Genomic DNA, 13,345 nt, shown 5'->3' on the forward strand with positions numbered 1-13,345 from the left:
AGGAAAAAGCCTTACATATCCGAGCTGCGGATATCGCAAAGTAAAAATATAAAATGTGCGACGGCATATTGTCGTAGTATTTGTTAGATCCGACGGCTCCGACACTGCCGGAGCATTTAATGTGTCTTTTGGATGTTGTGATGAATGGTTCGAGTAGCTGATACCTTCGTATTTCCAACGGGTAGCAATCCGGTGAAGATTGCCGGATCCCGGAGAAGCGTCTCCACTAATTTTGACACGGAGGCCCGGAAGCGGGGCAATTCGGCATCGCATCACAAAAGGGGTCTACGAAACGATATATATATAAAACACTATTAATAAAAGGACATGAAAACGCAACGAAATTCTTATGTGTAAATCAGCCGAAAAGTATTTAAACAGCAGCATAATTGCATTACCTAAAGCTCCATCACCATATCTATATCGCACATGGAAACAACGTTATACCGTACCACAAAACCACCCTCCAAAACAACCACCAACCGCACTTATTAGCCTTAAGCATAACCCTTTCTCTATACTACACCTATCCCGGGCCATAAACCCCTTAGTATAGTATTGCATCGTTTTCACCAGTTATGGACAATTAAAACCTGGCATATGTACAAACAATCTCTAAACTATCTTGCCGTGGTGATCTGATTGGATCCGATCTGCAATCGCAGAAAATTACTCATAGGTAGTAGGTATAGGTATCTTTCTTTTGCACTCCCATATTCACTGCCAAACTACGCCACTATCGCCACCCCACGCCCGACAAAGTATGATTTCTCCTAAACTATCTACGTCGTCGACTGCGTCCGTGACTGCGGGTTCTACTCCTTTCCATAGTTCCACTAACAGCTTAAAATCAATAGCTGCGCGGCACTAGGCGAAACCATCAACTAGGATCTCAGCTACTTCGCGCACGCCATCATCGGGTCCTTCTTCCCCAATCGTACTATAAGGTAATCAACACATGTAACACCTCTGATCACTAACCAGCGAATCGGAATCGTGCTCCCTCCAACGCCCCTAAGCCGTCTCGGGGCGCAACGTATCTCCTTCGGTAAGTGTTGGTGAAGTCTTGGAGAATTGATCGTATTTGTCGTACGTCGCCCGTATCATTGGTGCTAAGCTTCTCCTTGATCTTCGTCATGAGACGATCTACCTCCGTGGCTGAGACGGTCCCCTCAGGTAGCAATCGGAGCGTTTGGTCCACCCACGCTGCCGTCTGATCAGGTAAAATCTCGAATAGTGTTAGCAGGGCACCACTAGCATCAGCAAAACAATCTTTCGGGAATGTGATCATCATGCCAGCGAGTAATCGCTTGATTAATGTCTCCCCCTGGGCTAATAGGAGTTGCTTCACGAGAACCTTTAGCTGTTCAGCTACTGGGGCCGACATATTGTCGTATGACGGAGGCGAAAATGCGGTACCCCATCCAAGAACATCTCGGATATAATGAAGAGTAGCAGACAAAGGCTCGCGTTGCTCTAAGACGAGAACGGAGAGGGCGGCTTCGAACACGGGACCGAATATCGATGATGGGATAAATTTCTGAGGGTAATACAACAATCCGTCGACAACCAGGCGGAAGAAATCCTCAGTCACATCCGGGAGGTCTGTCGGTGATAGCGTGCTGAGGAAACGGAGCACATTTGTAGCTTGGGCCTCGAAGAAAACGTATATATGCTCTGTCATAGCCTGTTCCACGTGCTCTCGATCATCGGAGAACTCTCGCAGAATAGCACCAGTGACCCATAGGAAACAGCCTTGTTTCGACGTGGCGAATCCACTCGCTAGCTGATTTGCCATATCTGGGAGGATTGGTGCCATGGCTCCCCTATGGGCAATCACCATGAATCTCCAGCATCGACAGATTCTTTCGCAGATTGGGGTAAAGTCAAGGAAATTTTCCAGGATCTTTGACAATATCGGGAAAACCTCTTGCCAATATTTCACTGCGGGATCTTCCTGACCTAGCGGGACAGGGGGTAGGACCACGACGCACTGGGTGAAGAGTGTAATCAACTGTAAATGGTCAGCAACTGCTAGCTTCTTCTCTTTGTCTATCGCATTGTTGGCCTTGGCCATCAGCCTCTGAACTAAGGGGTCGCAGAAGAGCTTGAGCAGTTTGAATATCTCTTCCGGCGGCTGCACTGATACTACCGTCGCGACGCCTTCGGTGATCTCTTCTTGGCTAAGCGTAGGAAGTTTATCTAGAACTTGATCGTAGAATTGTTGAAGTTGGACGATCTGGTTCCTGAGGAGACTTCTGCAATCCATACAGAAATATTTGATCGCCATAGCGGCGGCTCCCATAATCTCTTTTGAGTTTGTGTCAAAAGAAGAAACGATATAGTTAAACTGGGGACTGAGAAAGTCTGGGTGAGCAGCTGTCCACTCTGTGTATCTACCCAGCACCATGATTGTCGCAAAACGTAGCTTCTCATGAGCTGGCATTTGTACTAGGAGGGGCATGAGTTGGGGTAGAACGGTTTCCTCGTCCTTGGTAACCATACGGCCCATCGCTCGCATAGAGAACAACGGAGCTTCTAGCTGTTGCCAGTGGGGGACTGAGGCACCGTTCGCCAGGCCCGCGTATTTTTGCATCCAGACCTTGATAGCATCAAGAACCTTTGCTAGACACTCGGAAACGCCCATGATCTCGCAACAGTCCTTTAAGGTATCTCCCATGTGGTGTCGGAACTCACGGAACTTCTCTTCTGCTTCCCTGTCTCCGTCAAACAAATCCTTTTCGTTACCAGACACCGAGTCAGGATACTCGAGATGTTTAAGGAGAATATCGACAACTTTCGCATATACGTCCACGAGATCTACACGGGACTGTATATACTTATCTAGTACAAGATACTGCTTAAGTTCGTACCAGAATTCGAAAGTGTATTCGATAACTTCTCTGTCTTTATCTCTTGCGGCGCACTCGAGAATGGCATCGACAAGGGCTCTGAAATGACTTGGTTCCCGGGCAATGGCAACGGCCCACGAAGAACCGGCCTCGCCCAACAGCCTGGTGAGAGCTTTGTATGACTCGAAATCTTCTTCTTCGGCCACTTTTTGAATCTTGGGCTGCAAAGCAACAACCCGCGGTAAAAGTACCTGGATGGTTTCTATGTTGTCATCTATCTCCCTAGTCTCTCTGACCATAGTACAAATGCACTCGGCAGCTGCTGTGAAAGAGACATCGCTCTCAAGGGCATTGAAAACAATGTTTAATAGAGGGGATTTGACGATCTCGTTGATAGGAACCTCGCGTAGCCAGGACGTTATGCATTCAAAAAGTTGAGGATTTGTCGCAGCCACCGCTATCCCCATATATTAGCAGTGTTTATTATAATGCTGGATTGAACTTACGCGATGAATGGGCATAATTAATCAGGAGTTGCACCACTTGTGGAGCATTTCCTTCTAATAACTCGGCGGTTCTCAACGTGAGCTCTTCATCCTAGACGTTAACCCATTAGACTTCTTATTCATTTCGAACCGCAACGGCGATAAAACATCTCCATAGGAGAAGAGGGCAGGAGATGTGCTGAAATAGCCTCGAGTTACGTACTGTTAGGGTAATTTTTCGCCCCTCGGTCACCTCTTCTGGTAGAACCCTAAGGAAGTCCAAGATGCAGGCATGGCTTTCGACATCATCGCCGAGGGATGACACCACAACAGGTAGCACGTCTTTCCAATCTTGCATCTGTATGGCTAAGATTGCTAGACACACACATAGTTGTACCCTGATCGGCTTCGGCCCTGGCGCAAAACGTTTCAAGAGCGCTAACAATTGAGATCTCACGGCTGGGATCTCAGGCGCGGGTACTTGGGTTGACAGGTCGTATGTTATCTTGTAAAGTGTTGTTCCGTCAGCTTCGCCGTAGGCTACGGTATAAGATCTTGTGCTAGACTAACCTTCCCTCTCAGTGTCGTCGCTGCGAATAACTTGATGTCCGCTTCGGCATTTGACTGTAATATCGTGATGGTCGTGGTCCATGCTGCCGACTATAACCCGTATCAGTAACGACGTACGATGAGAACTATGCGATAAAATGCGGCTATATACTGACCGATTTCTGGAAGAGTTCTAGATATTCATGGGCTTTCTTCTTCTTATCCGAGTCCCCACCCCGCATAGTCAGCATAGCCTGGTGCACCTCATCGGGTCCGAAACCCTGCTGCGCTCCGTTCGCAGCCATGATGCGCAAATATCGATTAGGTCGACGACCGTGGGGTGGGCACGCAGGTTAGGAGGAGCAGCGGCTGTCAGTTTAAAATCGGTCGCAAGTTCAGTGGATTGAAGAATAAGAATTATTATCGAGATGATGCACCAACGCCGAGGAATGCACCAGATAATACAGCTGATTTAAGAGGAAACTTATAAGGAGTTTAAATTTCTCAGCGAGGTTTGTATGCGCAAGAATTTATTATACGTGTCGGCGTAGAAAGAAAGAGGGGCCAAAATAAGAAACATCAATCAGTGCTTTGCGGTTGCCATGTGAGCCTGAAAAAGTATGGAGCTTGCTTCGTTCCGTGGCTTCCAAGGCTTGAACGGAAAAAAAGATAAGGTTTGGAGGGGTCAAATGAGGGTCAAATATGAATTTGTGGCTGAGTTAGAAGCTATCCGTGCTGAGTCCAATTAAAGTGGATCGATTGTTAAAGTTCTAATGTTCCACTTAGCTTGCCAGTTACAGCTACCTCAGCCTTCTTTCTGCCTCGTCTAATTTATTACTACCAAAAATCAAACAAGATACGTCAATAGTCAATACGCACACGCGCCATTGTTGTACTTTCCGATTCCACGTCTAGCCAACATACCAACAAGGAACATCTAGTACTAACTCACACTCAAACATATCAAGATGACCGGTCGTGGCGGCGGTGGCGGGCGCAAGATCTTGCTTCCTCCTATCAACTTCATCTTTAAGCTTCTCCAGACACACGCGACTGTCAAGATTTGGCTGTACGAACAATTGTCAATCAGAATCGAGGGTAAAATTAGGGTGAGTCACTGGCTTTTCTGTTTCTTCTTATATCTATTTGCTCCTACTAACATCCGTTTGTCCAGGGATTTGACGAATTCATGAACCTTGTTATTGATGACGCGATCGAGGTAAAGCAAATCACAAAAACAAATACAGAAGAAAAGAGAAGACCTTTAGGTATGACTATACAATCGGAGTTAGTGTTATTCTACGTGATTGACGATTTTATAGGACAAATTTTGCTAAAGGGTGACAACGTGTCGTTGATCCAAGAAGCCGTATGAAAAGGTTAAGAAACGATTGGAGTCGGGGAATTTATTAGGGACTACGCTTATATTATATCCACGGCGATACTATTGCGGATAGGTAATCATGGACGCCCAAACTTGGTCAAGGTGTGCTCATTTTAGTTTGCGTGGCTGTTATTCGCAGACTCTTTGATTTGGCCATCTCCGAGAAAGAGGCCATCTATTGGTTGATCATGGGGTCCAACCGGAACAGATTCTCCCGAAGACGGGGAGAGAAGTTGTTCCTTCAAAGCTAGAGCATATAACAATACAGCTGGTCGACCATTCCGTGTCTTTTCTTCGGGTGAAGCAGCCAATGCATATCGATGGAGAAAATAGTCGTAGAAACCCTTGCCATGACCTAGCCTTCGGATGACTTTAGATTGTGGGTCGACATCGAAGGCAACACCGGGCATAAGGATTAAATCCAGCGAGATATCCTCAGATCTTTTCCCATCAAGCTCACCCACACTTCGTTTTCTTTCATGCACCGTAGAGGCGTCAATACTCGGAATGCCCCACTTGTCTCGTTTTAGAGACTCGTAGTCTTCGACGTCTTTCAGACTTACCATGTCCATAAGTCTCGTCGGTCCATCATTTGGTTGTAAGCCGGATCTGTGTAAGTAAGGCACGAATACCTGCTTGCCCGAAGATAAAGCATGCCTAACAATAGGATCCGTCTGGATTTCTCCACCAGGCATAGATAGGTAGACCGCTACTCTCTTCGCATCAACGTACGGTTTGAATGTGCATAACGAATCGAAGACTCTTGTGCCTAGGCGGATGGTTAACCATGTATCTATATATGTATAATACTCTATTTTATGAAAAAGACTCACTCTGGGATAAGATGGATTCTTGCGAGAGGGTTGCGAGTCGCTGCTTCATTAAGGAACGAAGCTGCAATTTAGCAGCACTCAGAGCAGCAGAATTCATCTCCGGCTCTTGTGACATATTCTCAGTTATTGGAACTGAGTATAATCCGTACACAATCCCCACTGTAAGTTGTGAAGTCACATCTGTCATCTGACCCACGTTCTCCTGCGTTCAAATGAGACTCAAACTCTTCAGCAGCAAAGCGGCTATGCAGATAGCGACCGCAAATCGGAACTAATGTTGACCGAGCCCCACTAACAAATTAACCTAGGGCCTATGTAAGTCTGATCTATCTTACCTTAGGTGTGGCATCTGACACTTATTTACATACTACATGTAGGTAGCTTGCATTATTGGTGATGTTCAAATAATGGATCTATATTAGACAGATGACTCTAATATTGGTCAGGTGTTTTACTAAGTATTTTACTAAGTAATTTAGCACTGATTTATCTACCTCCTGCTTAGGTAGCTTCAGTTGCAAAGCTTACACGCTTAACCTAGGTATATGTACCTAATTTATAGAGCTTGCATAGAAATAATATACCTAATACTCCATGTATGTACATAACAAGGGCGAGCTAGTGTCTATATGTAATAATATACAGTATGTACGAATGGGAACATGGTTATATCATGCAGGTAGGGATTAAATACATATTGAGGTCATACATACCTCATAAATGCCACCCGAAGTTCGCTCTCCGTACAGTATCAAAATATTATCTTTTTAATCTAATCCATCTCAATCTAATCAATCAATCTCTTGATCGTACGACCGTGTGATCAATGGGATTTATCGGCAGAGATCCACTCAAGGGAAGGTTGATTAGTGGTTGGAGGAGTCTCCATGTTAGGCCGACTGCAGCGTACTGGATGCTGCTACATGTAGCTAGTATGCTCCGACCCTGTAAAGCCTGCAACTTCAAGGCTCTTCCCGCTTTGGATGTCACGGCCGCGGCTAACTTTTTTTTTCTTCCCTTGTCTCAATCCTCCTGTTGTGATACCAGGCTTAAAGCTCTTCCCACATACAAAGACTGGACTTCAACTCCGCCATCTTTAATTGGTGAATTAAGAAAAGGTATGTAAGGTACAACACTGCTAAATTCATTATGGTATGCTGAAGAAGAACTAGACGTAGCAATACATATGTAACTTTGCATATACATACACATGCATAGCTACATGTAGTTACATGAACGGTAGCAAGAGTTAATAAAAAAGTACATAGAGACCGGAGGTAGTATAACTCGGGTAGGGTTTACCTCCACTCTTTCCCGTTCAACCTCGACCTTTGAATAGCCCCAAATCCACTTTATCATTAATCCTATGTACAGTAGGCAAGTTACACTAATGACAAACTTTACCTAAGGTTACCTAAGTTTAGGTAGTTTGGTAGCCTGGTAGACTGGTAGCCTGGGCACTTTCCGGATAGCTCGTACAAATCCAGTTGCCCTTTCCGCGCGGGATGATATGACCCTTCGCAGCTGCAGCTACGTAAGGATAGACTAAAAAAAATGCCTGTTGTTCCCTCAAAAAGCAGGGATAATGGATCGCTTATGTCTTTAGACCCCCATAATGTCCACAATGACCACAATGACCACTCGCAGTCCTTCCCATTACGACCCATAAACACCAATGCTTCTACTGGTAGCTCCGCCCTACCCGTCGATGTCTCAAACCCCACGTCGCCAACCTCTCCTTATGATACAAATAGTACTACCTCCTTGTCAGGCTCGACAGAAGCTCCTATTAGAACTCTTCGTTCCCCGTCCAGTACGAGCCATGACTCCGACCACACTCGAATCCACCCTAGCTCTAGTCGTGGATCAAGGATCATGTCGAAAGCTCCCCTCTTGATCCGTTCCTCACCCGGGTTTGGCACGGGGTCATACGGAGCCGCTCCTATCCATCCCGAGATTAGGGATTCCGACAGCGATGGCGAAGATCTGGCGCCGTCAAGGAGACGAAGTAGTTCGGAAAGTTGCCGCTCCAGGAGGCGGTACTCTACCGACGCCAACCGCTCGGTAGGCATCAGGGCGAGCGTATCCTCTCTAAGCCGAAGAAGAAAGAGCTTATCCGAAGAGATCGGAGGGTCAACAGTAGTCGTTGGCCTCGAGGGTCGATTTGGTATTAGCGATACCTCTTTAACAAACGACTTAGCTCCGGACTCGACGTCAAGTAGCTCCGCTATAGGCGATGAAGACGGTTCCGACGATGCGAGCGAAGGAGACGACCCGGACCCTCCCGATAATTCACCTTACGCTCAAGTTCGAGCCTCTGTCTCACCAACCGATAATACCTCGTTATCTATAAACACTCCTCGCATGTGGACATTATCCACATTGTTCTCTATACTTGGTTCTTCCACAAATCTCTTCTTTTCCTTGAGATACCCCAGCGTTGCAATTACACCCGTCATAGCGTTGCTTCTTGTTCACCCCCTTGGTCTTTTGTGGGACTATTTTTTAAAACGATCAGACGATCCTCCAGAAGAGTTTGAGGCTGGAGTACGGATAGATAGGCTTACCTCCTCAAACGGCCAAGCGCCGACGACACCTAAGGAGAGAAGCCGTGCTGGACGCCTTCGTTTATGGCTTGCCCAGGGGACTTGGAATGAAAAGGAGCATAGCTGCGTATATGTGAGCAGTAATGTATCTTTCGGGTTTGCATTTGCAACGGACGTTATCGTTGAACAAACACAATTTTATAAACAAGATGTAGGCATTGTCTACCAGTTACTACTCACCCTATCGACACAGATCCTAGGTTATACCTTCGCCGGCCTAGCGAGACGGTTCCTGGTACGCCCGGCTGGAATGATCTGGCCTGGAACATTAATGTCCGCCGCAATGTTTGCCACATTGCATAAAGAGGAAAACAAGCCCGCAAATGGGTGGACGATAAGCAGATGGAAATTCTTCTTCATTGTCTGGATATCAGGCTTTCTCTTCTACTTCCTTCCCGGGCTATTAATGCCAGCACTAAGTTATTTTAACGTCATCACCTGGTTCGCTCCGGACAATGTCGTAGTGGCGAACTTATTCGGGGTTGTCTCCGGCTTGGGGCTCTTTCCGCTCACTTTTGACTGGGCACAGATCGCGTACATTGGGTCACCCCTCCTGACGCCTTTCTGGGCCGCAATGAATGTCATCGGCGGATTGGTAACGGTGATGTGGATTATCGCACCGATTGCGTATTATTGCAATTTATTTTATTCGTCTTATATGCCGATTCTCTCGGCGTCAGTGTTTGACAATACTGGGAAGATATACGATGTTAGCAAAATCTTAACAGAAGATTTTTATTTCGACAGAACAGCCTATTCGAATTATAGTCGGGTGTTTCTACCAATCACCTATGTCCTTAGTTACGGACTTCAATTCGCCGGGCTCGCGTCACTCTTGACGCATACTGCTTGCTGGCATGGCAAGGATATCTATGTACAATGGAAGCGTTCATTACAAGAAGTAGGGGATGAGGACAGGCCGGTGTATCAACCACTGGAGAGCGATACCAACGGCGGCACTACCAATCAACCCAACGTCACTAGGACTAGTTCCACCTTCGATAATATTTTGAGCCACGAAGATGTTCACAATCGCCTTATGAGGAGATATAAGGATGCTCCGATAACGTGGTATTTGTTGACGTTTATATCGATGACGGCGATAGGCATCTTCGTCGTCGAATAGTGAGTCTGCCATATCCTTATTTCAAATACTTCTACTTACACATGTATAGCTATCCGATACATTTACCATGGTATGGTTTACTTCTTGCTCTCGGAATATGCGCTGTGCTCTTTATACCTATCGGTATTGTCATGGCTGTAACAAATCAGCATAGCAGTATCTATCTTATCTGTCAACTTATCTGCGGTGTCATTTTTCCCGGCAGACCAGTCGCTAATATGGTCTTTGTGACCTACGGTTATATCTCGTCCGCCCAGGGCATCAAGTTCGCAGCAGACTTAAAATTGGGACATTACATGAAGATTCCACCGAGACTTCTATTCTCAGTTCAGATGGTCGCAACAATCGTCTCGTCAATCACGCAGATCCTCGTCCTCAACTGGATGTTCCGTAACGTACCTGGAATCTGCACGCCCTCGGCCATCAACGGCTTTACCTGTCCGATCGCCCGAGTCCACTTCAACGGATCCATCCTCTGGGGTGTCGTTGGGCCAGCCGAGTTTTTCGGTCCGAATGCAACTTACCGTCCTCTAGTATGGTGTTTTCTTATCGGAGCCATCGCACCGATCCCATTGTGGTTGTACGGCCGCAATAAAAAGTCCAGTATCGTTCGCAAGATCAACTTGCCTGTCCTCTTCGGGTCTCTTAGTTGGATCCCGCCAGCGACCGGGCTTAACTTTTCGGTCTGGGCTGTGGTATGTTATATCTTCAATTACTTGATCAAGAACCGTGCAACAGCGTGGTGGGCCAAATACACCATGACTCTCAGCGCGGCGTTAGATTCGGGTTTGGCATTTGGCATTGTTATTGTCTTCTTCGGGTTTATATACCCAGGCTGGATGGAAGGGTTCAGCTGGTGGGGAACGGATGTGTATAGACAAGGTTGTGACTGGCAGGCTTGCTCGTACAACACGGTTCCTAATGGTAGTCATTTCGGCCCAGATAAATGGTAGATTACGTCGTGGCATATATTACGATCGCGCAAGGCATGTATATGAAAGGTATGGATGGGATAGCATTAACATGGACGTCCATCGTCTGGAACATAGAGCTTACTTCAAAGAAGCTAGAACAAAAGGACACTATTTAAGTATGATGTTTTTAGTGGTGATTATATTATACGAGGAAAATATGAAAGATACTTGAAGAGCTATTTATGTACAATTGCCCGTGGGATTAGAAGCATGCGTTTAAGGTACTCGGTAAGTAAGGTACCTATTATATTTATATATGGTTCGTGATGATATACGTACGGAATTACCTATACCTATATCAAAAATAGTGTCTACTATCTACCTATGGGCCTTGGTTCATCTATGCGTATTCACGCACACAAAACGATGAGAATACTAAAGCGGAGCTAGTTAATCCCATCGACCGTCTATCCATCCATTCCAAAGAATTAAAAAAATAAAAAAATAAAAAAAAAGTTTGGTCATCCCACCGCCTCCGCGCACACGTTCTCATAGGGACCCCCCGAGATTAAAGAGCCAACCGATATAATCACTCGAGGACTACAAGTCTCAGATGATGCGTAATTAACCCCGAGGAAAACCCCATTCAAGCGTGCGCGCGCGGGGATTCGAACCCCGGTGTCTAGTTCAGGTAAATGTATGGTGGTCCATTCATACTGACTGTTGCGCCTCTGACCGCTTGGCCAACTCCTCAATTGTGCTTGGGAGAGCGGGAAGTGGGATATATGTGTGTGGTATGGCGGGGGAGGGGGGGGGGGGTTGGGGAAGGTAGGGGGGGGGGGGGTTGCGGAAGGTACGGGAGGAGGCGGTTGCCTGGTAACGGGGTGAGGGGTGCGACGGCGAGCTTGGTGATAAGGATTTTGGGATTGGGTGCCTGGCCCACTAGATTTTATGTGCACGAGTACATGGGGATGGTTACCCCACCATTTAAACGTGACTATATCATAGGTACCTAAACTATAAGCAGGTAAGCTTTAGATAAATATATAGTGTTAATCAGGGGCAAGACGTACATATGTAAATCAACCCCCTTTTCCAGGCATAACTTAAGTAGCTCTCAGAGCCGTTCCATACCGCCACTAATCTGTGAAATCATACCAGTCCCTCAAGTTTAGTCATTCTCTAAGGAATACTATTCCAACTTTATTTTAAGTCATATCTATTTCTGAGTCACGAGCAGGTTCAGAGTTCATAGACTGAGAAGTCACTTTTATCTAAGTCATTCCTCTTGTATTAGCCCTAATTTTTACCTCTTAATATATGAGCGAAAATAGACCTCTCTACTTACAAAATTTATAACACTAACCTAACCTTTGACACGCTCCATAGGACCTAGAAGTCATTATCGTGCCTCCCATAAGAATTGAACCCGACCTGATTAACAAAGGGCTAACATATGGTACTAATAAGAATCCGTCAATCGAACATTCAGGTTCCCTTAAAATAACATGCTTCCCAGAATAGAAAATATGAAGCTGTTTAGTCACCGAACAATATAATGATCTGATATTACCGACTTGACTGACTTCACTTCTTAGGCTCAATTGCTTTCGATACACTAGCGCCAGGCGCCTTGCCACTAGTTGGGGAAGTAGTATAAGAAGCCGGAATATTGTTTTGAACAGTCTGTCTAGCATCGCGGAATATCTCGTAGCAGTTAGCGAGGACCGCGTTGATGTCCTGATCGACAGGCACAAGGGCTGTGTCGACAATAGACTTTATGTGTTCCTCGAGCTTATAGAACTCATTCCTGTCTGAGCGATACCGGGCTGGCAGGCCACTATTGTGTAGCAAGGCGAGGATTCCGCCGACACAGGTGTTGACCGCGGCGATAGAAGTCTATTTACAAAAGTGTCAGTTCTACGGGAATTCTGACTGGAAGTGAGGGGGATAGCCTATAGATAGAAACTATACTATTTTCCTTGTGTTAGGGTGATATAACTGTAGAAATAACTTACGATTGCTGTCCCATTCTTCGACGAGGATACTGACCCAAGAGCAGTCAAAACGGCACCCATTGCAATCTGGAGAAGCATCAAGAGCCAACTGATGATATCCACGGAATGAAACTTGTACGTGAACAGGGTCTTTTCAGTGAGAACGTCTTGGTACAAACCATCTCTGAACCCCTTCGGCGGCCACAGCGTACTGGTTGGACGGATGACCTCTTCGCTCTCGTCATCCTTGAACACACCAACGCCTCTACAGAACTGAACCCATTCGTCGTGCGAGAGGAGACGGTAAGTATCTTTTCCATGGTCCTTAGGTTTTGGAGGAGTACTACCGTTGCTATTGTTTGGTTTAGGAGAAGGTGGTGCTGATGAAGGCTGAGAGGCCATTGCCGCGTCGATGTTAAGACGTGGAATATGAGAACGATGAGAGTTGGTATCCTTGGATTGGTAGATTGTAGACGCCATTCTTAGAGTCTAGATGAGATGAGATGGAATGGGTTCAAAAGAAAGACACAAATGTGAGATGTTAGAATTAGGATGTTCTAAGGGGAAAGCCATTTCCAGCCAGGATTTCTCCTGTCAAG

The 13,345-nt window shown here is 46.1% G+C and overlaps 5 protein-coding genes across 5 annotated transcripts; 2 read left to right on the plus strand and 3 right to left on the minus strand.

Moving 5' to 3' along the window:
• Nucleotides 1-976: 976 nt before the first annotated feature.
• GL218_08815 (uncharacterized protein) lies at nucleotides 977-4,191 on the minus strand (the record flags this gene model as incomplete). Its single annotated transcript, XM_033585625.1, has 5 exons — nucleotides 977-3,309; nucleotides 3,359-3,449; nucleotides 3,561-3,842; nucleotides 3,908-3,997; nucleotides 4,063-4,191. 5 exons carry the CDS (start codon nucleotides 4,189-4,191, stop codon nucleotides 977-979), a joined length of 2,925 nt encoding a protein of 974 aa, XP_033440170.1.
• A 663-nt stretch (nucleotides 4,192-4,854) lies between these two features.
• On the plus strand, nucleotides 4,855-5,261 carry GL218_08816 (Small nuclear ribonucleoprotein E; the record flags this gene model as incomplete). Its single annotated transcript, XM_033585626.1, has 3 exons — nucleotides 4,855-4,995; nucleotides 5,061-5,154; nucleotides 5,209-5,261. The coding sequence occupies 3 exons, from the start codon at nucleotides 4,855-4,857 to the stop codon at nucleotides 5,259-5,261; spliced, it is 288 nt and encodes a 95-aa protein (XP_033440169.1).
• A 122-nt stretch (nucleotides 5,262-5,383) lies between these two features.
• GL218_08817 (5-formyltetrahydrofolate cyclo-ligase) lies at nucleotides 5,384-6,218 on the minus strand (the record flags this gene model as incomplete). Its single annotated transcript, XM_033585627.1, has 2 exons — nucleotides 5,384-6,039; nucleotides 6,104-6,218. The coding sequence occupies 2 exons, from the start codon at nucleotides 6,216-6,218 to the stop codon at nucleotides 5,384-5,386; spliced, it is 771 nt and encodes a 256-aa protein (XP_033440168.1).
• Nucleotides 6,219-7,657: 1,439 nt separating this feature from the next.
• GL218_08818 (Glutathione transporter 1) lies at nucleotides 7,658-10,788 on the plus strand (the record flags this gene model as incomplete). Its single annotated transcript, XM_033585628.1, has 2 exons — nucleotides 7,658-9,834; nucleotides 9,885-10,788. The coding sequence occupies 2 exons, from the start codon at nucleotides 7,658-7,660 to the stop codon at nucleotides 10,786-10,788; spliced, it is 3,081 nt and encodes a 1,026-aa protein (XP_033440238.1).
• A 1,548-nt stretch (nucleotides 10,789-12,336) lies between these two features.
• Nucleotides 12,337-13,226, minus strand: GL218_08819 (putative c6 transcription factor protein; the record flags this gene model as incomplete). The annotated part of the gene is made up of 2 exons (XM_033585629.1): nucleotides 12,337-12,648; nucleotides 12,768-13,226. 2 exons carry the CDS (start codon nucleotides 13,224-13,226, stop codon nucleotides 12,337-12,339), a joined length of 771 nt encoding a protein of 256 aa, XP_033440237.1.
• Between the last annotated feature and the right edge of the window lie 119 nt (nucleotides 13,227-13,345).

The sequence above is a fragment of the Daldinia childiae genome (assembly GCF_008694065.1).
Source record: "Daldinia childiae strain JS-1345 chromosome Unknown Scaffold14, whole genome shotgun sequence".
Taxonomy (NCBI): domain Eukaryota; kingdom Fungi; phylum Ascomycota; class Sordariomycetes; order Xylariales; family Hypoxylaceae; genus Daldinia; species Daldinia childiae.